The sequence below is a fragment of the Bemisia tabaci genome, chromosome 7, assembly GCF_918797505.1.
Source record: "Bemisia tabaci chromosome 7, PGI_BMITA_v3".
NCBI classification, from domain to species: Eukaryota; Metazoa; Arthropoda; class Insecta; order Hemiptera; family Aleyrodidae; genus Bemisia; species Bemisia tabaci.
Window position 1 is genome coordinate 22,421,525 of NC_092799.1, and position 26,638 is coordinate 22,448,162.

General features: G+C 40.0%; 2 protein-coding genes across 2 annotated transcripts; one reads left to right on the top strand and one right to left on the bottom strand.

Annotated features, from left to right (window-relative positions):
• Nucleotides 1–8,109: 8,109 nt before the first annotated feature.
• Nucleotides 8,110–12,901, bottom strand: LOC109029558 (uncharacterized). The gene is made up of 2 exons (XM_019040056.2): nucleotides 12,171–12,901; nucleotides 8,110–10,652 (listed from the first exon to the last, which is right to left on the bottom strand). Exon 2 carries the CDS (start codon nucleotides 10,639–10,641, stop codon nucleotides 9,289–9,291), a length of 1,353 nt encoding a protein of 450 aa, XP_018895601.2. The 5' UTR covers nucleotides 10,642–10,652; nucleotides 12,171–12,901; the 3' UTR covers nucleotides 8,110–9,288.
• Nucleotides 12,902–22,298: 9,397 nt separating this feature from the next.
• On the top strand, nucleotides 22,299–26,324 carry LOC109029713 (uncharacterized). Its single transcript, XM_019040300.2, has 2 exons — nucleotides 22,299–22,502; nucleotides 24,507–26,324. The coding sequence occupies exon 2, from the start codon at nucleotides 24,518–24,520 to the stop codon at nucleotides 25,835–25,837; it is 1,320 nt and encodes a 439-aa protein (XP_018895845.2). The 5' UTR covers nucleotides 22,299–22,502; nucleotides 24,507–24,517; the 3' UTR covers nucleotides 25,838–26,324.
• The last annotated feature ends 314 nt before the right edge of the window (nucleotides 26,325–26,638 follow it).

A 26,638-nucleotide genomic window follows, 5' to 3' on the forward strand; every position in this document is an offset into this window, starting at 1 on the left:
TATAAAAAAATCGGATTCAGAAAAGAAATTATATATGAGAAATGGGGGCGAAATTTCTCTTTCCGGAGAGTATAGTAATTTCTAATTTTGTCGTATTTCGGTGATACAAGAAATAGCATCTTTAATTAGTAGAGTGAAGAGAGGAACTAAACATGCAATTTGGCCTGGAGCTCAACGCAGAGAGGAATGATGACGAGATGAAAAAGACATGCCCACGGCGCGGCGATCGGCATGTAACACATATTAGCGCCTACGAGACTGCAAGAATACTTCACGCATTGCGCCAAACACAGTGCGGTCAGGAGCGCGAGCGGTTGGCGTGAAACGCAAAGCGCCTACAAGACTGCAAGAATACTTCACGCATTGCGCCAATCATAGTGCGATCAGAGCGGCGCAGCGGCGGAAGTTAAAATTATGAAACCACATTTATGTTTGTTCTTTCATAATTTGTTGGTTCATTTCTTATAAATGGAGGACCTTGTCCACATAGAGATAGGTTTGGGGAACTTAACTTTCGCGCAAAGTTCCGTGAAATTTTGCTAGTAGTGTTGACAGAGCTTTTGCAAAAAAGGTATCCAACACGAGTAGGTTAACGTGTCTTAAGCACCCCTCCCCCTCTGGCACGTTTACTTGATGGTTTTTATTGATGTTTCAAAAAGAATGAAAAGGGGGCGGCAAAATACAGGCGGCCCACGGGCGGCAAGTAGGTAGATCTGGCCCTGCAAGGAGGACACGAAAGCTTAAAAATGATTGATATCATACTTGAGAACAATTTTACGTGATCAGTCCTTTACTTATGTATGTTAGGTTTTCTAAGGCCAGTTTCTGGGCCAACTTGGTTGCACCGGTTTTTGTAGCCCTGTAGCCCTACTTTCACTGAAGAAGAGGGAAAGACCAACGCATTTGATTGAGAAAAGAGAGCTATTTTCAGTTAGAAACCTAAAGACCAAGCCAACAACGCGACGATGCTTAGTAATAGTACCTAACCATCTGTGGATGCAACTATTCGAACTTGATGGATGCTTGTGTTGCATATACGAACAATTAAAGGGGTTCTTGTTTGTCTTATCTCCCCCATAGAACGACGCTATCGGCGTATCATTTCTTAACCAGTTAGATGTTTCTATGGGACGTGAGGGTAGCACCGTATTTCTTACCTTCACCGTATTTTCTTAGGTTAATGCTGGCTGTCAGACCAAGCGGCCTATATTATACTTGCCGAAAAAATAAGTTTTTGAAAAATTTGGATATTGTTCGCGCAGGACTACCCTCTCATATCCATGGCTAAAGTGCGAAACAACGTATTTCCTTTGCGATGTTTCAAAATACCCGCCTATATTTTGATTTTCCGATGAGAAAAAGCCAACTTTATAGCTTGAAAATTTTACAGAATATTCGGCTTATGAAGAAAAAAAAATAAAGGAAGTTCTTAATTAATTACGTTTACTAGCTCTTATTGGAAACCATTAAGTATGAGAACGTTCAAACGGAGATACATGGTTTTGTACTTGGGCCATCGATATGTAACCGTTCGAGGAAAAAGAACCTTGGTGCCGAATAACATGAAATCAATTTTTGGTACAATTTTTTATCTTCATAAACAATTGTCTGATTTCTTGTAATTCTGTATTATTGCATCTGTCAGATATGACTTTACTAAATTAGTCTAGATGCATGAAATTATAAATTTTCATTAATTTAATGCAACCTCCTCCTGGCTGATACCAGGTTGCCGAAGACGGTGTTGGAGTGGGTCCCCCAGGTTAGAGTACCTATATAGCGAGAGTATGGACAGATCGCTTCATGGAGGGCTTAGGGCCCAAAAGTGCAGCCACCCTCCTAACCAACTTCTACCGCACAAAATTTCACTGCCAGTCTGTAGATTCCAATTCTAACCAAGATGGCTAAGAATGTACATAAATGAGCGTTCTTCCACAAAATGAGTAAATTTATGCAAAAACTAAGTCAAATACTTGCTTTATAAACGATGTTTTGTAATAATTGTACGAGTAAATCGCTCTGGATAATTTAAATTCATAGGTTTTGGCTGAATTTCTGGGCCCTAACTTTATTCGCAGAGGCATCGGTGAAGGCCTGATGGATTTTCAGAGTTTCACATCTGTCTATACTCTCTACCCCAGGTAGGAGACGGAGAGGGCGTCTAGCCAAACGGTGGGTAGAGAGCATCCGTGAAGAGATGGAGAGATGCCAGCTTCCGGAGGATCTCTACCATGACAGATTCCTGTGGCGGGTAGGCGTCGCAGAGCGCCCTAGCGCGCCGTAAAAGCGGCTCATTCATACATACATCATATAACATACAAAAAAAACAAAAAAAAAAAAAAATTGTAATGTCCTGAATCTAGGCCAATTTTGTAAAGTCAAAGATTGTCTCGCGAATTTTGTGATACAAAAATATGGGACTACGCATTTGGGAAAGGAGCGGAGCTGAGGCGGTTTTTCGAGGATCAAAGCACTCAATTTTGGATGCTCCATTAAATATTTCAATCCGATATCTCCAAAATTTTGGATTACAATGCAATTTTATTGCTCTCTTTCGGCTTTGTTGGTACAAATATGAAGTAAACTATGCTCTTTCCTGAATATCGTTTTAATTTTACCGCAAAAATGACGAAAACTGCAAAATTTAAGTATACGGGTAAATACATGATACATTATGGATGATCATGCTATCCACGTATCTTTCGAAAGATTGCACTTTAATTATTTGTGATCTGGGATTTTGGTTTTTGAGCCAATGTTACAATTATTTGCAAGTTTTTCTGTTGGTTTTTTTAGTCTGACTTTTTTCCTTGTTAATACAAGTAAATTGTACGAGAGGTCTGCATCTTGCAGTTGAGATCTAGTATTTTTGGCTCACCTACAAAACACCCATCTCCAATGGGAAACTAATGGCTCTTATTTAAGTTTAATATGCATATATTGCACCTTGTAATACAATTCAATAAAATAATGATATGCGAAAGGTAAGCACCTTTCGCATTCGCATATATCATTATTTTATTGAATGACTCTCAAGTTACCTATTTGTTAATAAGCAATAAATAATCGTTCTCTTTTGCAAAATTTATGGTTCAGAAATCCGACACGAGTTCCATTCTGTTTCACGTGCAGTTTTTCCTCGTGTTGATGTCCGAGTCAAAACCAAACAAAACGATCTCGAAATTTAACAGAAAAATATTTAACATTTAGCGCCTCATATTCCTGAATCTTAAATGACGGGCTGAAGTTAAGGTTTACAAGGAAGTAAATCTAAAAGGCTCTGTAATGTACAGCCGAACCCGTACTGAATAATGTCTGCGTTTAAATAATTGATTACTGGTTTCAAGGGCAAACATGTAGGTCAAAAAGGTGACATTGGACTAGCGCAGTGAGCATGTAAATCGAAGAAAGTTGAATGGTTAGGTTGTCCACTCTCTATATTACAAATAACTGTAATACCTTTTCAAATAATCGCAGTTTGCACACTCGACCTGGATCAATTTCGCACGAAGGTAAATTGTTGAAACGCCGTTACTATAAACAATGTTTTTAAACAGTTCATGAAAAATCTGTGGAAATTTTTTCCGTGTCTTAAACACCTGTACAAACCTCCTAACTACTGTCCCCTCAGTGCAGGTATCTAAATTGTATTACCTAAATACAACTGAAAAAAGAAATTGTATGTTTCCCTGTAATAGGAGGGAGCCTTGCTTTTTATTTGCGTCTATCACAATATATTTCGAAAAATTTGAAATTTGAGTCGGAAAAATGTACTAGTGCATTCAAGTATTGTAGTTATTAGTGTCAGCCATAACTGGGACTTAAGAGGCCTTTTTTTGAAAGATCTGCGATCAAAACCTAAGTGCAAGCAGATGTCATTTAAGAGTGTTGAAATTGCTGAGTATTGATTGTACTGAGCACCAAAGCATACTGGTAGGTGCCCTGTCTTTTTATCCAAACTATCTAACTACTAATTAAATCATGGTAAGCATGGTATCAACATGTTTGATTATTACAATAAACCTTCTCATTTTAAACGGTCGCATAACTGGACAAATTATTCTTCATCAATTTATGGAAAACTCAAATGATCAAACACAGTTGAAAGCAATGGCTCTAAAAGTTTGCCACGAAACAATTGATCAATCAGACGAAAACTTGTTTTACATAGCCAATTTAAATTCGGATAAATTTGCTCCCGATTTGATTCGAACCTTACATGCTGATTCCGTTCAAACCATACTAATGACACAGCACGATAAATTGAAGGATGTAACTACCTACCACAGGAAAAATTTTATTTTTTTCGTGAACAATCTTGAAGAAATACTAAGCTTAATTTTGGATTCGGCATCAGAGCAAGGCTTTGGGAACGATTTTCAAGCGAAAAAGATTGAAACGGCTGTGGCTCATAAAGGTCCCGGTTTTACAAGCCCGCATGTAAGATTTCCGCGTGAATTATCGCGAAAAATTCCTAGTTACTGTGTCAATGTTGACGACAACTACGAGTCAAAAATTACTGGAAACTGCGATAGAATTATGAGCATTACTGCGGAGGAATTTGAAGGCTCCTCAGTTTTGTCCGATCGAAACTTCAACCTGACTCGCGGGTTATACAACAACCCAATTTGGAACTCCATGAATCACCTGATTTTCATGCCTCTCATTGAAGGACAGAGCACTCGTAGCATGAAGGGATTATTTAATCAGAAAAAGTCACGACAAATTATCCAGAATTCAAAAAACGGAATTTTGTTGCGAAGCAGGTACGAAACCTTACTCTTATGTTTCAAATTTGCCTGGCGCTTCTTCAGGGGCCATAAAATGGTCGTTTGTGAAACGAGCGGCTGCAGCAAGTATGATCCTTTCGCAGGTGAAATTATTTGGCACGTCGGGCAAGACGGTGATAGTTTTTTCGACTTTTCTTTGAAAAACTTGCACAGAAAATCTTTAAGAGTAATTACAAATTACCATGACGGAGAATCTGCTGAAGATGGAGAAATTAAATCCGATATGATATGGGGTTTGATCCCTATACTTGACGGTCTCTCAAGATCGATGAACTGTACATTTATATACGAGGATTCATTAATAATGTACGATGGCCCGGGAGGTCTCCTGCGGGGGCAACTATTCAACATTGACCTTCTCATGGTGAGTTTCGGAGACACTATGGATGAAATTGATCACTCGAGATTCGAATTTTCAGCTGGGTTGGAGACCCAAGTCATGTGTATCCTCACTCCTCACAGCAGTTTGCTCCCTCAGAGTTTGGTCGGTTTTAAAAGTTTCACCCCTATCGTCTGGGTTCTAATTATCATTACAATTTTAGTATTCATTTCGATGCAATTTGTTTTCCAGCACGCACATTGTAAAGTATTTCCCCGTCTCTACTCTGAGATAGAGATATTTCAGTATGAAAGTACATCAGCGATTCTCACTGTGTACACATATTTCATCTGCGGAAGCCCTCCTATCTTACTGCTAGGACGTCTCTACACCGGCAAGATACTCTTCGTTATTTTCAGCTTCTCTGCCCTTATCATCTCATCTGTTTTCCTGAGTTGTATGACATCACTCATCACAGACACGGTTCAATATCCGGAAATCGATTCGCTGAAGGACTTGGAGGCTTCTGACTTCCTTATTCAGGCACGAGATGCCAAGTCAGCGTCCATACTTTTTACCACAATCGGTGAGTCGGAAGCATTGAAGCGTAAGCTTGTCAATAATTTAAAGTTTTATACTTATACGTTGGGTAAATACGTCAGCGATGATTCACGTATCCTATCAATTCTGCAGTCAGATGCCGTGGGAATATCAAAGGCGACATCTGAGGTCCTGGATTTAACTCAGAAATTCGTTAGTAATGTGCATTTAATAATGGAGGCGGATGCGTTTTTGTTGACCATTCCGAAATCTCTCGTTTCGAAAGAAAACATACTCGTGAACGCATGGCCGATGAAAGAGAAACATGAGTACCATAGAGTTCAAGAATATTTGCTGGCAAAACCTTTCATGTTTCAGTTTCTGAGGAATTCGTTTTTCACGGATATTCTAAAGCGGAATATCATGCACTTGTTTGAGTCGGGGATCTTCATCAAGATTTTAGAACGTACCATGGCCAACGGTATGTTCGAAGCCGCGCCACCCCCGAAGGATGATGGTGAACCGAGGCCGTTTAGTCTCAATGATTTACAGTTAGCCTTCATTAGCCTTGTAATGGGTTTATTGATAAGTTTCCTCGTTTTCATCGCGGAAATGGTTATTGACTATTGTAAAAATACAGTATTTTCCAAACTCATGAGGCGCTTTACAACATACATTACTTCTCTATTGAAGCTAAAATACCTGTTTGCACTCGCCGCGGTCCAGGGAATTTTGTCATCTTGTAAATTTGAATAGGAACTCCATTAATATTTCACAAAACACTTTCATGCATTGGCTCCTTGCTCAAATGCCTCATTGCCTCATTGTCAAATAAAGAGTATGAATTCATAACATCCTTTGTTGCTGAAATAATGCTTGTTCTCTGTCACTGTAAAACAAGTGAATAATTTTTGTTGCATAACAAATTGATTGATCATTTTTTTTTCCCGGCCAAATTGCTAATATTTGGCCACTGGATTTGCGCCAAACTTGAGATACATAGTCGCAAAATCTTAGCAACATCCGATGTCGCGTATACTTTGAATTTCTCTTCTTTGAAATACATATTTTCTAGAAAAAAAGTCTTTATTTCATATGCATCGTTATACCATGTTGGCAAAGAGCGTGGTTATCGTGGTGAGGCGAAGTCAAAGCGCCTTCAATTTTTCGAGAACGCATCACGCACATCCATCGAGCTCGAATAGCTGCATCCGGGAGTTGTCATCAAAATAATCCTTTTGATTCGATTTTCTATCTTGCGTGAAACGCAGCGGTTACCTATATTTTTACCTTAGGATGCAAAAATTGTCGCCAATCAATTTTGATGACCACGAATTTTTGACTCATTATTCCGAGGACTATCGATCTCCTAATGACATTCCAGCCAATAGATACCTGACGCAAAACCTGAAGAGATTATTCCTCAGTTAAAATGATTCGAAATTCATGAGAAATTGAAAAAACTTAAGTATTGTGTTTGTTTTAGTATTTGTAATTTTTATTTACTTATTACAATCGTACATTGATTTTCAGGTAAAATTGCGAGGGACATACATTTTTAATACCAGTGGTCTTGCACGTTGAAATTACACAAGTATTTTAAATTATAAACACAAGTGTCAACATAATTTAATACAATTATTTTTAAGCAAGGTTTGAATAAAATGTAAGCAGGTATTCGCACAAAACAATGGATTCAAGTCATCTACCTACGTAGCTCCTTGCATTATGTTTATTATGTCATCTTACGTGGTTTGCCCAATTCAGTGGTACCTATGAAACAATAATACAACGGCATTGCCCAGCTTGTCGTAAGTAACTGTAAGTTTCAGCAATGTGATGAAGCTCCATTTTGCTAGATTTGTTAGCTAAGATTTTAAGCTTAAGCTAGATTTTGTTTCTTATTGTAAGTTACGGAATCTTCACAATACAAGTGCATTGAGAACAACCTATGATCCAAACATTTTCACCAAAAAGGTACACTCCACACCACATTTGCACCAATTTTTCTGCGTGTTTGCCATCTCTAACATTTATTGCTGATTTTTATTTTTTTCTTCTGTAAATTACTAAGGCTTAACATCAACCATAGAGCTCAATACTTGTCGTGCAATAAGATTGTTGATGAAACTTGCTTAAGGAAAATCAGTTTCTTTAATTGGGGCTTCTCTTTTACATACACTGAAAAAAAAAAAAAAAAAACTCCGGCCGTGGGAGCCGCTATTACGGGCTATATAGACATACCGTCCGTTCCGGGCTCAAAGGCCAAAAATTCCGGCTGCTGGAGCCGTAGCTTCGGCCTCTGAACCCGGAGCAATCGAAGCTACGCCTCCAGCAGCCGGAATTTTCGGCCTTTGAGCCCGGAACGGACGGTATGTCTATATAGCCCCGTAATTGCGGCTCCCACGGCCGGAGTTTTTTTTCAGTGTAGAATGATTGAAAATGCGCCACAGAGGGAAAAATTGTTAGAGGTTATTAGATTTCGGGTTAAATTTGATCTTAAGAAAACATAATTGCCATCACTTGATTTCTATCATGGTTAATTTTGCATTTTATAATGTTTAATAGAAGCGTCATAGGCACTGTAAAAATTTAGTACCATACTACTATATTTCCTGGAGATCATAGATACCTAAGAATCTAGTGACTACTTAAATTCTTTATTCTGTGCAATAAATAAACAATACATTTAAAACAATTCAAACAGCAGGTAACAAAGGCTTTTTAACACAAATGACCATTACTTGTCGGCCGGAAACACCACAGCCTTATTCTTCGGTTGGATAGTAAAAAATACAAATTTAAACTATTAAAATATTTAATGTATAATCATTCTCTTCTATCCAACTGAAGAGGGCTGTGGTGTCTCCAGCCAAAACATCCTTGTCATTAATGGTAAAAAAAGCTTTGTCACTCGCTGTTTTAATTGTATGCCTCGTCACGGGCTGTGGAGCATCCTGAATAAAAATATCTCAGTTATTCGGACGTATTGCTGCTAAACGGAACCAGAGTCAGGTTGGAAAGAAGGGATGTGCTCGTTAATCGAGGAACCTGAATAAGAATAAGAATTATAAAGCGCCAGTGACGTCAGCGGGTCGCGGTCGCCCGTAGTCCGCTGTATCTCATGACCCCCTCTCCTCGATGCTCTTTTGCCATGCCTATGGCTCATTAGTCTCATACAGTTGCTTAACACCGTTTAGTAGAATGTAAAATTCAGCTTTTTCATCTCTCCAAAGGGAATTACGTCCACTTTTGCATTGCCCCTGTTCACTTTTCTAGAGCACATCCCATCTTTCCCACTCGCCTACATTGCCGTGCTCAGGAAGACCGCCGCACAAACCTTCAGGCATTGACAAAAGTTCTGCGGTAAAACACGAATTTTTTGGAAAACTTATGAATAGTTCCGCTCCAATTTTTCAGATAATTTTGTCCGCGATTTCACCTAAAGTTCTTGAAAATTTTAAGGAAAAATGTTCGTAACTTTCTTCAAAAATAATTATTCTATTGAGGGAAATTTGGCCACTCTCGAATGACATACGGCGTTCCTCCTCAGCACGGCAGTACAGTTCAGTTGTTTAGAAATCCGTCTATTTGATTCATGGTGTGTTTAAACATAGTCCTACCTTAGCGAAACTTGCATCAATGACTTTTGACTCCAATATCATTACAACTACAACTGTCAGGCGGACAAACTTCCAGCCCGAGCGTCGCCGGGTCGCAAAAACTGGCACAAAGACTCCCACAGGGCCTCTTAAACCTATACAAAACATACGGTTTTTGCCGCCTATCGACACCTATTGGACCCGTCCCCGGATACACCAACGAAATCCCTTGCAAGTCGGGGCAAAGGAAATAAATATAACCATCCTCGTGTGCGATCGGCGAGTACACCCAACTAAGCCGGGGGTCCCGGATATAAATGCAATTCATGGCGAACGGGCAGTTGGGGTTGTGGAACGAGATGGCGTTGTTCTCCATACTGCCGGACCAGACCACGCCCTGCTCGTCGCAGGTCATCCCCTCGGACATCCCTCTTCCACCGTGGTTCCTTACGGTTTGAGCGACATCGGCGAACGTTAGCGTACGGTTAAGCAGAGCCGCCGTACAAACGGAATACAACCTCCTTGACGTTAAGCCCGCGTAGTACAGTTTGTCCCCACACGGCGAAAGACACATCGGCGTTATGCCTAACGTAATGGAAGATATGATGGGCGAACACACTCCCGTACTGCCGATGCTGTATTCGGGTTGACCCCAACTGACAGGCAATCTGAATGGATAGTTCCTTGTGGTCTCGTCCTGGAACGCAACGTAAGACTTCCCGGTGCACAGATCCAGGACGATGATCGAGTACCCCAACGCATCGGCGATGTACGCCACGTTCTTGCAGGGGTCTAAAGCCAGAGAGATGAGGTACGACCTTTGGAGATCCGCGACGTCTTCGGGGAAATAATAAATTCGGGCGACGCAGTCGTTACACATGTCAACTACGACGAGTTTTATCCCACCGCGTGATGCAGGGAGGAGGACCTGATTACAGGTCCTGGCGCGGCCGGCGTCCAGGCACATCATTCGGTTCGTCTTCTTGTCGTAGACCAGGGTTTGGACGCTGATGAAGTGGTGTTTGAGGCCTCTCGTTGTGAGCGTCCCGTTGCAGTTGCTGATGACCCCGCCTTCCGGGTTGTTGATGCAGTAGTTGGGAAAGGGGACCTCTATGCAGTCCTTCAGTTCGGCGACTTGGAATTTGCCGTTGCATCCGTCGTTGACGTTCTTGGAGTCGATGCCCGCCGGGTAGCAGGAGAACTTCCGGCCGCAGGGGGTCATGGTGAATGCGTTCGGCCATTGGTCCTGGTACAAGTAGACGACTTCTAATCTGGGGTCGTGGCACATCGGGTCCTCCGGGAGCTTACAGCATTTGCCGCAGTTTTGGTACCCGGAGACTTGGAGTATGGGTAGTATGCTGAGGAATAGTATCCGCAGGCTGCGTTTCATCTTATGGCAACCTGTCGGAAAATTAAGAATGTGTACGTATGCATTGTTAATTTTGGATCAAGTTTAAGAGATAAAACGCGGTAATTGATTGAAAATCGAGCTACAAGCCAAAATAAACAAGTATTATTTCAAACTGAAATGCAACACGAATACTTGTTTATTTTGGCTTGTAGCTCGATATTTGAACCAATTACGATGTTCTAGACAGCTTAGCCAGCTAAATTTGGCAATAAAATGTATTTAAGAGATGAATGCACTCAGCCTCCGCAAAATTTGAACCGAAAGGAGGTTTAAAGTTTTAGTCTTACATAAAACTCCATGTTGAATGTTAACCAATTACGATGTTCTAGACAGCTTAGCCAACTAAATTTGGCAATAAAATGTATTTAAGAGATAAATGCACTCAACCACAGCAAACTTTGCACCGAAAGGAGGATTAAAGTTTTAGTCTTACATAAAACTTTATGTTGAAAGCAAAGTTTAATGAACATTTTCATGGCCAAAATATTTTTTCTCAACTTTGAATTTTTCATGAAGGAAACTCTACGACTAATTGATTTCAAAGTTTTTCCTGACCATTTCCTAACTTTTTTTTTTCCAGAATGCGACTCGGCGCCTTTCTGTCAAACTCACAATCAGTCCAATTCTTGGATTAAAATCTGGCGCCCCTTTTTAGAGTCTATTTTGCCCCCATAAACCCAATTGATATGAGTACAGGACAGAGTTTATTCTAGCTGCAGACTGCAGACGCAGAGAGAACATCGCTCCCAGAGTAGAATTAATTTTTCTTTCCGCATGAACTCTGTTCTTACGGATTTCACTCCTTATCCACATCGAACGGATTTTTTGCCGGCAAAAAGGCTCCAGAATGAAATACGCTCCGGCTCACTCTAAGATCTGTAACTATGTGTATTTGGAAAGAGGTCACACATGTATGAAATAAATTCGCGCGACAAATATAAAAAAAATAAAACGACGTATTTAGTATGCGACTATCTGAATAAAATTGTAATTCCACCGTATCACATCGTTTTTTCTTTCATTTTCTTGTAATTGAAACGAAATAATAAAATCTGAATCTTCTTTACCACAAAAAATTGAAAAGCATGTATTTTCCTGAAAGTCTTTGGAAGTGCAAATGTTTGAGACAGATACGAAGATAATGGTATGTTTCATCAGTTTTAGTGCTATAAGATAAAAAGGTCGACCTTTTATAGATTTTTTTTATACCAAATCGCTCCCAAAAGAATACATTTCTTTTTGAAAAAAATCTGCGCATTTTTCCTTGAAATTTTTAAGTGCGCAGGCTCAAATTTCTGAGAGTTTTCTGAAATTTTCAAATAAAAACAACCAAAAACTTTCCCTACAACTCAAACTTAATCAGCAGAAATTTGGCAACGTTTGAACCTCCTTGGTTTTATAGTATTCTCCCCCTTCCCCCTTTACATTGAAACAAATCAAAACATCAACCCAGGTTGAGTAAAAATATTAAATGCATGCGCCTAAAATTAAGAATTTTGTTAACTTACTCGAATGTACAGGAGACGTGGATGGAGATACCTCAGCCCAAAGCGGATTCGTTTGAACATATGCGCGTTTTATACTTCCTGCGGCAAAGTTGCCTCCATTTCTTAATATACTTAATCTTGCTCTGATATTGTGTTGTTGGAAAACTCAAAAAGTATAGGAGCTTTCTCACGAGCAAAATTTCCTTTTTTCAGGAGTTCTAGTCTTCGTTAGTGTTAACACTTGTGGAAGAGAAGATGAACGGCTGAGAAAATTTCAAGAATTCTTAGAGTTTCTTTCTTCCGACAGCCAAATATGCAGATGTTCAAGGCCTCTTTGTTCCTTTAACACATGGTGTAACCTTAATTTGATGGTCACTTAAAACTGTTAAAACAGAGAGAAATTAGTCCACGTTGTAACCCAACAAGTCTACGTTATGATGAGCTCTACACTCCATAAGATTGCTTGGATTCCAGGGCTTGAATCGTTCGATTTTAAAATTGACCGATTCATTATGCAACTCGAGGCTTCACAGGTGGATAATGAGCTGAGCTTTTGGAACTTTCAGCTGGATTGGCTAGGAGCGTGCAAAATTGTGGTGCTGTGCGGCGATCCATTGGAATATACGATAAACCCAGCTGCGTGAACTGTAATTTGCAACCAACACCGCGCCGTGCCACTTTGAAGTGATCTAGTTTTAAGCGTGAAATGTTGTCGATAAAATTGTGCTTTCACACGCAGCCAAAATAATTCTGCGACTACGGAGAAAAAAGAATCGTCGCTCTTTCAATGCTTATATTGCCAGAAGCCACCCACATTTCTAGTAATTCTAGTTGTGGGTCCAATGTCACTTTTGTGATAACATTGCAACTACATGACTAGAAAATGAGAAAATTAAACACTAAGAAGCGGCCCAAAACTGTATATAACAAGGTGGAGAAATGGTGCTGGGTCCACACCATTTCGCGGGGAAACAAAGCCAAGAAATACCAAAAATTAAAATTAGAGTCAAAAATAAATTTTTAGAACTCTAATGCGCACCAGTACGAAACTGAGGGGGGGGGGGGAGAGTGTTCAGCTCAGGCAGTTTGCAATGGAATATTAAATTGGAGTCACGCCGAGAGATCTTTACCGGTTTGGGCCTTATTAGACCTCATCAGAAGATCACACTCGGCAGTGAACCCAATTTAACATGCCGCAAAATCCAAGACGGCATTAAAACGCCGTCATGGATATGACCCGAGGCATGACACAAAAGTGTGATCCTCGCGCCATCTACCGTCGCTGCTGAACAACTCTCATAACAAAACAAGGAAAACCCGAGAAAAATGATTATCGGACTGGTTGGAGATGCGAACGCATCTAGACGCAACCGCCCGCTCTCGAACGAGAGAGAAACACATACCCCGAGCTGTGCGTATACAAATGAGAAAATTAAACACTAAGAAGCGGCCCAAAACTGTATATAACAAGGTGGAGAAATGGTGCTGGGTCCACACCATTTCGCGGGGAAACAAAGCCAAGAAATACCAAAAATTAAAATTAGAGTCAAAAATAAATTTTTAGAACTCTAATGCGCACCAGTACGAAACTGAGGGGGGGGGGAGAGTGTTCAGCTCAGGCAGTTTGCAATGGAATATTAAATTGGAGTCACGCCGAGAGATCTTTACCGGTTTGGGCCTTATTGATGAGGTCTAATAAGGCCCAAACCGGTAAAGATCTCTCGGCGTGACTCCAATTTAATATTCCATTGCAAACTGCCTGAGCTGAACACTCCCCCCCCCCCTCAGTTTCGCACTGGTGCGCATTAGAGTTCTAAAAATTTATTTTTGACTCTAATTTTAATTTTTGGTATTTCTTGACTAGAAAATAGGTATAGGACCTGGAATCTATCATAATCATTCCGCAGAGCACGAATTCTTTACTCTCCGTACCTTTCAAGTCATGTTAACAGGTCTGACGCGGAAAAAAGCTCTATCCATTGTGCATGGAATTACGCTAATACATAAAGACCAGGTTTTCAACGAACGCTACCTGTAGGATCATATTCCCCAAAATATACTTTTAATAATTGTTTCACCGAAAAAAAGTGAAGTTGATGTAACATTCTGGACGTAAAAAAGTGTGAGAAAACATACAAAATGCTGAATTAACCGATACAGCAGTTGCTCTAGCAATGTCAAAATGTTAGTCTCTAGCAATGTCAAAATGTAAAACTAACTGCTACAGCGGGTATAGGTAATTCAGCATTTTGTGAGTTCTTGCACACTTTTTTTACTTAAAAAATATCAGATCAATTTCACTTTTTTCGGTGTAACGTAAAGTACAATAATTTGAAAGCACATGCTGCAATCTTTGAATGAATAATGTTCTCAAGTGATTGTGTTTAGCATTATCAAATGCGTTGGTCTTTCCCTCCTCGTCAGTGAAGGTAGGGCTATAGCACCGGGACAACCAGGTTGGCCCAGAAAACCTAACCTACATACGTAAAAGGCTGATCTCGTACAATTTTTCTCGAGTATGATATCAATCATTTTTAAGCGTTCGTGTCCTCATCGTTCATTTTATTTTTGCAGGAACAAAGGCTTTAAAGTCGATTGCCATCATTCGTACAAAAAGTTAGTTACAGTTCGCAGATTGTTTACTCACGTTTTTAAATTAAGTTCTCTTGGATCTTTCTGAGCACATAACGGCGCCTGGAAAAAACTGCCATCGGGCGTGTGTTTGAAAAAGTGAATTATAAACTAAACAGATTTTGAGCAGTACGAAATAAATTTCAGCCTCGTGATTTTCGTGTAAAATTCACTGTAGAAAGTCCATATGCAACAGACCCATTAGGTCACCATTTTGGATTTCTCGCCCCTACATCAGACCGCAATTGAAGACCAAAATTCATGATATCCCTTGCGAAACTCTTTAATATTCAACCCCGCCCAATTTTAGAGAGATATTCGTAACTTATAACGGTATGTTTAAACAAAGCTTCAGAAATTAGAAAAAAATACACTAGTATATTTCACTCTGTTGAATTTTATTTGTATTTCAGCACAATATATTTTTCAAAACAAAATTTAACCCCACCTTACAATTGTAGTTTTTTCATACTCCACCTAAATGCACGGTTTTGGTGCGCACATTAGAAATGATAACATAATCATTTTGACTTGAGGTTCCTATATTAATGCATGGAATTCACCCAAATATTGACAAAAATTTTTTTCACAACATTGTACCAGTTTATCGCAACCCAAAAACAGTTACGCCTCAATTTTTTTTTTTTTTTTTTTTTTTTTTTTTTTTTTTTTTTTTTTTTTAGCAGCCTAGGGATACCCTTACAACTATCAATGAGCTTGCCGTACTTATATGAGGGCTGACTTACTTTACAATTTCTGAGATCGAAATAGTCCCTGAATAGCAGTGAACGCATTGATATACCCCTGTTTGAATTTAGACTTGACATACACAGTAAACCGTTTTATATGTTTTAAAAAAACTGTGTGCTTGTAGTAATCGTTGAGTACCTCCGCAATAAATACCAGGAAACTTATGAATAGACCTACAACGAGGCTGATGAAACCCAACTGTAAATCATTCATATTGAACGGTCTCGGTTCGCCATCATCTACAGGTGGTGGTGCGGCTTCGAGAAGCCCCTCAAGCATGATATATTCTAAAATTTTCCCTGAGAGTCCTGATTCCATGAAAAGCATAATCAACCGTTTTACACTGTCTAAGAAAAACGAATTCCTTGGAAATGTATATACAAAAGGTTTTGTCAACAAATATTCTTCAACTTTATGATACTCACGTTTCTTGGCAAGTGGCCATACGCTTAAAAGAATGTCTTTTTTTGAAAAGATAGACCTCGGCATCGTCGTCAAAAATGCATCAGCCTCCTGTATTGAATGCACATTCCTCATATATTTCTCCGAAAAATCCCTAGCCTCAGACGTTATGTTAAGATGAACACTAGGGTCGATCGTGATGTAGCTCATAATTCCATTATCTTCAGCGATGTAATTAATCAACGCATTAACATAATGATTTAAATTATTGACAAGTTTTCCTTTCAGCACCTCTGACAACCCGAGAGAGGAGAAAATAGTGGAAGCAGATGTGACATCTCGCACCTGGATAAGTAAATCAGAAGCCTCCAAGTCCTCCAGAGAATCGATTTCCGGATACTGAACTGTGTCTGCCATCAACGACGTCATACAACTCAGGAAAACTGATGAGATGATGGGAGAAGAGAAGCTGAAAATAACAAAGAGGATCTTGCCGGTGTAGAGGCGGCCCAATAGTAACTGCGGAGGGCTACCACAGATGAAGTACGCGTACACAGTGAGAATCGCTGATGAGCTCTCATACTGTGAGATTTCTGTCTCAGAATAAAGACGCCGTAAAAATTTACAATGTACTCGTTGAAAAACATATTGCATCAAGAGAAATGTTGAAAGCGTCACGAGAATGTGAATCCACACAATGAAAGTAAAACTTTTGAAACCAACCAAACTCTGCGGCAGAAGACTGCTATGAGGAGTAAGAATACACAGAGCTTGGGTCTCTAACCCACCTGAAAATTCCATCTGTGAGTAATCCATGTCATTTGATTTAGGTTCCACAATCACCTGTATCAGATCAATGTCAAATATTTGGCCTCTTGACATGTCTTTTGAACCTCCATACACCCTTTCAATGTCGGATTCTTGGTATAATGTGCAGTTCATGGATCTCGGAAGATCATCCAAAATAAATGATAAAAGTGATAACATTCTGGAATCAAAGTATCCATTCTCAGCAGGTTCTCCCACTACATAGTTAAGCACCATTTTCAAAGTTTTTTTTTGCAAATTATTCAGAGAAAAGTCGAAGAAGGTCTTATCGTCTTGACCGCTGTACCAAATTATGTTACCTGCGAATGGGTCATACTTGCTGCAGCCGCTCGTTTCACAAATGACCATTTTATGGCCCCTGAAGAAGCGCCAGGCAAATTTGAAGCATAATAGTCGTGCTTCATAGCCGGTTTGGAGAAATGTTTCGTTTCCTTGATTTTGGATTTGTTGTGACTCTTCCTGATGAAACCGGATCTTCGAAGGGAGGGTGTTTCGGTCCCCATTACGGAGCATAAAAATCAGATGATTGTTGGAATTCCAAATTGGGTTGATGTATAACCCGCGAGTCAAGTTGAAGTTTCGTTCGGACAAAAGTGAGGAGCCGTCAATTTCCTTTGAAGTGATGCTCATATATCTATCACAGTTCCCAATAATTTTCGACTGATGGTTGTCATCAACATTGACACAATATCTAGGAATTTTTCGCGATAATTCATGCTCTGGATTTATATCCATACTTATGGAACTTGAGCCTCTTCGAGTACTATGCGGCTCAATATTTTTCGCTTGAAAATCTGTTTCAAAACCTTGCACTGAAACCGAACCCAAAATTAAGCTTAGTATTTCTTCAAGATCGTTAACGAAAAAAATAAAAATTTTCCTATGGTGAGTTGTTACGTCCTTCAACCTATCGTGATGTGTTATTAGTACGGTTTGAACTGAATCAGCGTGTAAGGCTCGAATCAAATCGGGAACAAATTTATCTGAATTGAAATTTGCGATGTACAACAGTTTTTCGTCCGAGCCTTGAATTGTGTGGTCACAAACTTTAAGAGCAAGAGAGTTCAAGGGAGTGTGATTCTGGAAGTTTTCTCTAAACTGTTGGAAAATATCGTTCGGAGCAATGCAAACCGGTACAACTAAAAAATGGACAATGCTTAGAGAACACGTGAACATAATTAAGACTAAACTTAGGAGTTTAAATAAAAATTACAGATTACAGATATGAGCTGAAATATTAAAGAAAAAATTATACTGTGTATGAGGATTGGGGGAATCACGCACTATCTGCTCAGTTCTCATCCCTTTTTAAAAGACGGATGGTTTTCGCTATCCAGGGTTGAAATATAAAAACACCTTTTCTAATTTGTACCACTTAATGACTTAAAACTGCACGAAGCTTGTTTAAAACCACACCTCTGTAATGTCACCCTCCGTCAATATCCTCCAGTAAAATTTTGTGCACACATGGAACAGAATACAAACATTTGATGGAATATCCAATAAGTGGGTAATGTAGTGAATAAGTAATATCCTTTCCAGCTTTTCAATACTTCACCGAACGTATGGATATCCAAGGTCACCTTTTCGACCTACAATATTTGCAAGTGTGAGACTCATGAATAATTTAGCAAAGTTGCTATTATATTATTATTACTTCCATGGTCTTGCAGTAATGCCAATATTCCCTCATAAGAAGGTAAACGAGCAGATAAACAGGTAGTCTTAGGCAGTGTTACCAAATTGCTGGATCCACCTTTGCACGCGGCAAAGCGAATTCTTCTTGTCCTATACATGATTTTTATGCGTTCACGATAGCGTCTTAATGCGATTATTCAACCTCGACGAATGTCCGTTTTGAATCCAAAAATCCACTTAGAAGGTATGAAGGGGGATGTTTCTCCTCTCTTACTGTCAATTTTACCCATCGTCTCTCAATAATGAGGCTGAATAGCTGAAGAGAAGATTCATCAGTCATCAAAATAGATTTTTTTCGGAGACTTTAACGAACGGCAGCAAAACAAACTCAATTTTTTTGTAACCTATGTTATCGGATTGTTCCAAAGTATTACACATTTTCTGCTTCTGAGTTTATCTCTATACTATAAGCTCCAAGACCTCAGAAATTTGCATAGGTACCTGGTAACGCTTAGTTCCAGCGTTCTACGGGGCCGATTTTCATTATGTTTGCGGTTATCGATAGGGAATTGTCTCTAGATGAGCCCGGTAGATTTAAATTTTGAAAAATAAGATCCAGGTTTTTTATATTACGAGGTAAAGTTGCGATATCTCCCATGTAAATAATGTAAATTTTTATTTCTTGCCACAGTTCGTTTGAGCGTTCTAATGGGCCTATAGCCATGATATTTGCGGTCATCGACAGGTGATTGTCCATAGATGAGCCCGCTGTAATCAGATTTTAGAGAGAGCACCCAGGTTTTTTTTATATAAGAGTAGATCAAGGAGCTTAGAAAGGGGGGCAAATTTGAAATCCCGCAGTCACTGAAAAATGACCGAAATTTCAAATTTAGCGGAGAATTGAACAAAGCGGGAGATGTCGAATATGGTAAAGTAAGTAAATTGATGGTACGCTCTTTTGCTAAACGGAATAATATCCAAAAGCGACGAAACGCTCCGTTCTGTTTGTGTCGCGAAGGCTTGTCGTGAAGTTTGAAATAAATGACGATTTTTTTCATTTTGATTCTCATTGGTCCAATCGCTTTCGGCCATAGGGAGATCGGACAAGTGAGAGTCGGGTATGAAAATCTCTTTTTTTGGTCTTCCTAATGTCGAAGCGGGCCTTAGAGAGCGCGAAGCAACTTCTGGGGGTTGGACCGCCTGGCGGCTAGGGGGCATACCCCCTAGAGTTCTGTATAAAGTTCAAGCGATACAGAGTTGGCTTATTTCTCCTCGGAAAAATTGAAAATGGAGGGGAAATTTCGAAACATGCGATGCAGATACTCCGATGGTGAAACCAATATACCAAGTTTCTCGAACTAACTAACTTGAACTTTCTCTGTGCGAAAAATATTCTGTAAAAACTTCAAGGAATGATAATGATTTGTTCTCCCTCAAAATGATAAAATGGGAGCAAAGATTTTTTGATCCTGCAAACGAATTTTCTCTCCGGATCAAAAATGTTTTGCGCTACGGAGAAAATTATCTCTTTCCGGAGATATTAGTTAGTGTTCCGGGGAAAAATATTTTCTCTTCGAAACCATGAGTTATTGCTGGGAAGGGAAAATATTTTGCTCCGGAACACTAACTAATTCTCTCCGTAGCACTTAATCCGTTTCTGTAACACAGGCGGAAGGCCAAAAACTCATGAGCCCCAGCGTCTTGTGAGATCAAAGAAAGCCAGGGCTCATGATTATTTGGACTAACGCCCGTCGAACTGTAACCAATTCAATTGTGACAGAGAAATTAGTTTGTGGTGCTTTTTCAGAACGATTCGACACTATTTGCCACGGCCCATAGCTACGAAGTTGAAGGAGTTCTTATATAGCGCTATAACTCGTGACCTTACAAACCAGTTTGTCAAACTTAGTAATGTCGCTGCCTGGTCACTACTTATGAGCAGAAGCGAGGCATTAATAATCGATTATCGATATTTTCTCACTCGAAGGTGTGGTAAAGAATCGATTGCTGAGGTATTCGTTTTGAATACACCCGTTTTACCGATACTTTTCCATGGGTTTCGATCGCGCGAAGCGCCCTCTGGGGGTTGGGCCGCGTAGCGGTCAGGGCGTATAGCCCCCTAGTATTTAATACACTTTCTTACACTTGAAAAGAGTAACTTGATTGGAGCAGAAAAATGTTTGAATGCGTTTCCAACGCACTTTTTGATCGCGGTTATTGATGTTGAGAGTAGTACTTGTTGCCTGAAGCGACTCTTGAAGGAGTTTCATATCGACGGTGAAACTACCAAACCACGTATCTCGTTTGCGGTGTTTAAAAATCTACGCTCACATTTTATTGTTTTGAAGTAGACCAAATCAATATCATTCCTTGAAATTTTCACAGAATTTTCTCCGCACGAAGAGGAAAAATCACAGACATTTTCAAGACTGGACGTTAAGTAGTTTTTCATTTAAAAAATAAAGTATGACAGGAAGTCTGCGACGTCGCAAACCGAGATACGTGGTTTGGTAGTTTCACCGTCGATATGCAACTTCTTATGCCGAGCCCAAATGCACGGCGTGATCCAATGCCCGACAATGTTCCGACGCAAAATGTTATAAAGTTCTGACGTTAACATCTGTTGGTAGGGTCTCATCTATAAAAAAAGGGTAGAATAGCCTTCCCTTTCATTCAAATGTTTGATAATCATTCAATATGTGTCGTTATTTGTTATACTACGAATGTAGTCTACCACAAGACTCAGAAAAAGAGTTTCATATCACCCCACCTCACCTTCCTCCTGGTGGTTTTTTTGCAGCTTCGCTGTTTAATCGGACGTATTTACGTGTATGCTAAAAGGAACTATATGTATAGGATCTGCGTGCAACATCATTCCTTTTAGCATGAATTTGTCCAATTGTTACGAGCTAAATTGTCCGTCTCAAAATTAGACCAATTTGAATTTTTGGGAGCTCGAGGGGATTTAAAATGGACACAGTTGCGGGGATATGATCTCCCGCAATAGCGAGAAAAACAGCTTGTTGTTCATACTGTGCTTATTGTGGATTCTTGGTCCTACCTTATCTAGTTGAAGTTACTATGTTCCTTTTCGGTTCATAAGGAGGTCGATCCTGGTAATTGTGCATTATTGTAAATCAAGACCGAATAATGGATCATGCAACTGTAACAACGACTTGAAAAGTAGGTAGTGGAATTCGCTATGAGCATTGTAAGAGCAACGAATCTTCCCTCTTCATGTGGTTATGTGGTTACACGAACCACATACTGAGAGTCATTTCCTCTCCGCGCGAGTTCGTAAAATTTTATTGGAGAGGCATAAGTTGGAAACGCAAATCTCAAAGCGGCATAGATCACAAGTCCAAAGCTCAGGTAGGTAAATAGTTTATTTAATTTCACCTCGTCGCTCAAAGATACCGCCGCGCCAGTGTGATTTCGCCAGCTTAAAGCTCACCCACCTGAAAGCTCGGTCTCTCTTGCAGCTGCGAAGCTGAACTTTGCTCCCTCGACAGCGATACTCACGTTACACACTTGTCAGTAGCCATAACATCGAAATCCAGACTTGTTTTCGTAGCAACGAAGCAAATTTAAGAGTCTTAATGAACCGCGCACTGGGGCAATGGAGCGGAAAGTTTTTATCGCCTACGTCTTTACTCACCTCACTACGAATGGTAATCTGCCTCGCTAAGGAAAAACGCCGCGTGGAAATTAAGACGTTGGCAAGTTTTTTTCTGATACAGTAAAGAAATTGGGATTTTTCCGCTTTGAATTAGTCATTAAATTTTTCTTCATCCCACTGCACCTGAAAACATTAAAGAAAAGTATTCGCATCTTCAGTTCTCAAGTATTAATCGTTTAAAGCGGTGGATTTGGCAACATTTTAAAGCCCATTCGGTGTTTTTTCTTAGCACAGCAGTAACATTCGCATTGATTCGTGCGTACTGCACTGCTGTAAGAAAGAGCCTCGCGCATGGATCAAAAATAAATCTTCAGCGGAAAACTTACAGCTTTCAAGTGGCGAAATATAAAATGGACTGCCGTTTAAACTAACTTTATTAACGTCGTGGAGCCCCCATCAATATCCGCTGGTCTCCTGACCCCTAGGTAAGTTTACTTCGTTACAATTTTAAAAGAACCATTCATTTTTAAATTTGTCCGATCATTAATTGATTTATTTTTATTGTTTCACAGTGAAGCGATTTTTTTAGACATTTTAATAATAAAGAATAAAAGTTAAACAAAATTGGTGGAAAATCCACGAGAGTGCATCAGTTTATCAGTGTAATTGATATACTTTTATTTAGTTATTTATATTTTTAAAGATTAGATATAAACTATTAACTTGAGTTTTAAACAATAACCTTTGAAGTTAAGTAAATTAATTAATTTTATTAAGTTTAAGTTAAGTTTTTTAAGTTTTTATTAAGCATTTTCCAAATAAATTCCATAAATTTGAAGATCATTTAGTTCTCATGAGGCAACTAATTTTACTCGAAATATATATTACGCCGAACGTTGATTTTTTTTTTCCTTTAATAATTTTTTGCAACAAAAATGCAACTTTTAAAATGGCCTGAAGGTGTGTACGGTCAATGGCAGTAGATTTGTATTTTTAAAACTGGATTATTGCTGAATTGAACGAAATATGATAACCCTGGTAAAAATTGGCGATAAGAGCTGCGTTTCAAAATACCACAGGAATTCTTGTAGCCGACTAAAGAAGGCTACAGAAAATCATATAGCTGGCTGTAGAATGTTTAGAAAATCATACGGCCGGGCTATACGAAGCGATAAAAAATTATGCAGCCGGGCTATAGTTCCTATCGCCGGACTTTACACTTTATCGCCTGGCTGTTGCTTTTTCGCCATCGATTATAAAAGGCTATAAGAAATTGTGTAGAAATTCGTGTGCTTTGGAAATCATTAAGGTTGATACTGAGCCACCTTAATATTTACAAAACACACATTATATTTTCCTTTAATAAATAATTTTTTTTTTTTCATCAATTAAAATGTGAATAATCCATACAGGATGTGCAAACATTTCAAAATCATGAGTTGAATAACGCTGACTCCGCCAGATTGAATATTAGAGCCTAACTTAAAGCGGAGCGGCGACGCACTGCGGCGCCTACAAACCTAACAGGGATACTTCACGCATTGCGCAACGCGTGGAGTATCCCTGTTAGGTTTGTAGGCGCCAATGCGCGTTTCGCGCTGGCTGCCCGCCTGCCGCGCCGCAGCGTGCCACGGCGCTTGAAGCAACTATTTCACACCAGAGGTATTGCACAGCATCATACGAAACTGAAGGCGCTCTAATATATTAGTAATGGCAGGCATCCATCAAAAGTACGAAGCTTTCCTCGCAAAATAAATCAAGATACTACGGCCCTAAAAGGGAGCAGTATTCCAAAAACTCACTAAGTCCTAGCATCCGTAATTAGTAACGTTTAGCATACACTTTATCGCCTGGCTGTTGCGTAATCGCCATCGGCTATAAAAGGCTATAAGAAATTGTGTAGCCGACTATAGAAGCTACAGCATGGAAATCTTACAGCCGGCTGTTGGTCTATGATATTTTGGAACACAGATTCTACTGCTAATTTTTACCAGGGAATATTTCGACAGTTCAAAATTACCGACCGCAAAAAAGATATTAATTTGGGTGAGTATCCCTGAGCCGTGTGCTGGATCCAAGTCCATGTGACCTCAGGTCTGCACGTCACCGCGTAAAATTCAATTTTGAAAGTACTGATATCTTTAAGTCTCTCGTTTTTTTTTTTTTTTTTTTTTTTTTTTTTTTTTTGCCGAGTCCCAAAGGTTTATAATTATTAAAACATTTTTGAGCGTTCTTGAATGCACTTCATGCATCCTGTCTCTTATATTTCATTTATGGCACATGATTGCTTAATTTATTGGGCCACGTTTTGCAAATAGGAGCTACAAGTTCTGGCTCAGTTTGGAAACAACGTAAGGACCGTCAGTCTCTCTATGAACATAAGCGTTTTTAAGGATGAGCCACGAATTGTAGCTCCTAATTGCAAAATGAAGTCCAATTTTATGACCTCTTGGCACACCTGATCTTACAAAAAAATTGATTTTTGATAGGTCGCGATAAGATGACACAAATCCTGTGTGTCCTTACCCTCAACATACTTTCCGCACTTCTTGTACACGGAGGTCAGCAATGCAATACAATCTGTAACCTCCCAGAGGACACACTTTGTTACGACCCGAAACTCGAGATCGTCCACCTATACGAGGACCAATGGCCTACCGATATCGCAATCACCCCCTGCGGCCGGAAATTCTCTTGCTACCCTAGCGGCATCGACGCTAAGAACACCAACAACGGATGCAACGGTAAATACGCGGTCGCTGAACTGAAGAAATGCGGAGAGGTCCCCTACCCCAACTACTGCATCAACAACCCACCGAATGGCGCCATCAACTATTGCACCAGCCCTCCCGTCACCTACGGCTACCCGGATTACTTCCTCAGCGTACAGGCACTTCTTTACGACTGCGCCTACGGGCTGTTCTGTCTGGACGCCGCCCGGGCCAGGGACGACAAACAGATCATCTACGAGGCGTCCAAAGGCGGGACCAAAGTCGTTTTGGTCGACACGTGTAGTGACTGCGTCGTCCGGACGTACTGTTTCCCGGTTGACGTCGCCAAGCCGACGTCGTACTTCATCAACATGGCCGTGGACAACGTGAAAGGTGTCATGTACATCGCCGATGCACCAGGTTACTCGATCGTCGCTCTGGACTTATGCACTGGGAAATCCTTCATCGCTTTCCAGGGAGACCCAACGCTGATGTGGATTCAAGGCGGGTTGGATTGGATCTGGGGTCAGCCGTCGTACAGCACGGGGACGATTTTGAACTGTGATGGAAAAGAGTCTAACTGTGAGATCCAAATAGGGTCAATTCCGTTTGGGGTCTCGACACTGTCCCTTTCGTGTGACAGGAAGAGGCTCTACTACAGCCAGCTCGGGGGTCGCACGCTGTGGTCCGTGGATACGAAGGCGCTGTTGGTGGCGGATGGGGTTGCTGATACGATCGTGAATCACGGTGAAAAGGGGGTGACCCTGGGGTTGATAACCGATGAGCAAGGGCTCATCTGGTCCGGGAATGCGGAGAACGATGCGATCGTGTACTACAATCCCTGTTGCGCCTTCGCTAAGACGTACCTGTACATACGGGACCCGAGGTTGAGCTGGGTGCACGGGTTCAGCGAGGCGGGGGATGGGTACATGTACTGTCTTGCCAACTACATCAACGGTATAAACCTAGTCTACCCGGGGACGGGACCGATTTACGCCGACAGACGGAAGAAACCGTATGTTTTGTTTAGGTATAAGTTGCCATGCGACTGCCTCTGTCCGAATTTCTGTACTGAGCCAACCCTGGGGAAGCAAGTCTCTTGCGGGTGAGTTGCAGTTGAGGAAGCCGGGAAACAATCTTTTCAAAATTGAGATTTCTTAAAAATTCGACTGATTTAATGTTAATGAGCTTTCTGCAGATTTAGATGGGGCAACACAAAGTTGTGTTATTGGTAAAGAAAAGTGAGATATGAGATAGAAGTGAGAGGGCGCTTGAATCGGCGTCATTTTGAGACAAAACAGCAGTGTCCACACTATGCCACGAAGAAGCTGTACTTACTGCTGTCTTAAGTAAAATGGTACAGTTTTCTGCAAATTTTTACCCTAAAAATGTGTTTGTTGTGTATGAAGTACGTCAAATAATTCCCACAGATCAACTTTTTGTTAAATTTTGACGGATAAATTATTTCTCCTAGTTCAAAAATAAAAGCACAAACCAGCTGAGATATACTTATACTCGTAAATTGTACAATTCTAACGGGATATTGCTGAACCAAAATATTTTTGTAGAAGAAATAAACACAAGTATAAAACAAGAGTATCGCATTTTATTTGAATCATCTTCGTATTTTCTGGACAGTCAAGTGCACATAGGTTGAAATTGCCGAATAAACAGCTCATCGGAACAAGCTTAACATGACTTCGCATAAAAATGATAAGTTACGTTGATTCAAAACGCATGAAATCTATCGTTAAAAAAATAAAACAATGAAAAATCCTCTATAGGTAAAATCAATTTTTTTGTTTTAGACTGAATCTAAAATAAAACATGAGCTCATGAAATCCAATATTTTCATGATCATTGATAGGAAGTTTATGACTGGCGTGTATTTTCAATGTAGTGTTGTTCTT

Excerpts from the sequence above, each read along its gene's own strand:
- LOC109029558 (XM_019040056.2), bottom strand. The coding sequence starts at position 10,641 with ATGAAACGCAGCCTGCGGATACTATTCCTCAGCATACTACCCATACTC.
- LOC109029713 (XM_019040300.2), top strand. The coding sequence starts at position 24,518 with ATGACACAAATCCTGTGTGTCCTTACCCTCAACATACTTTCCGCACTT.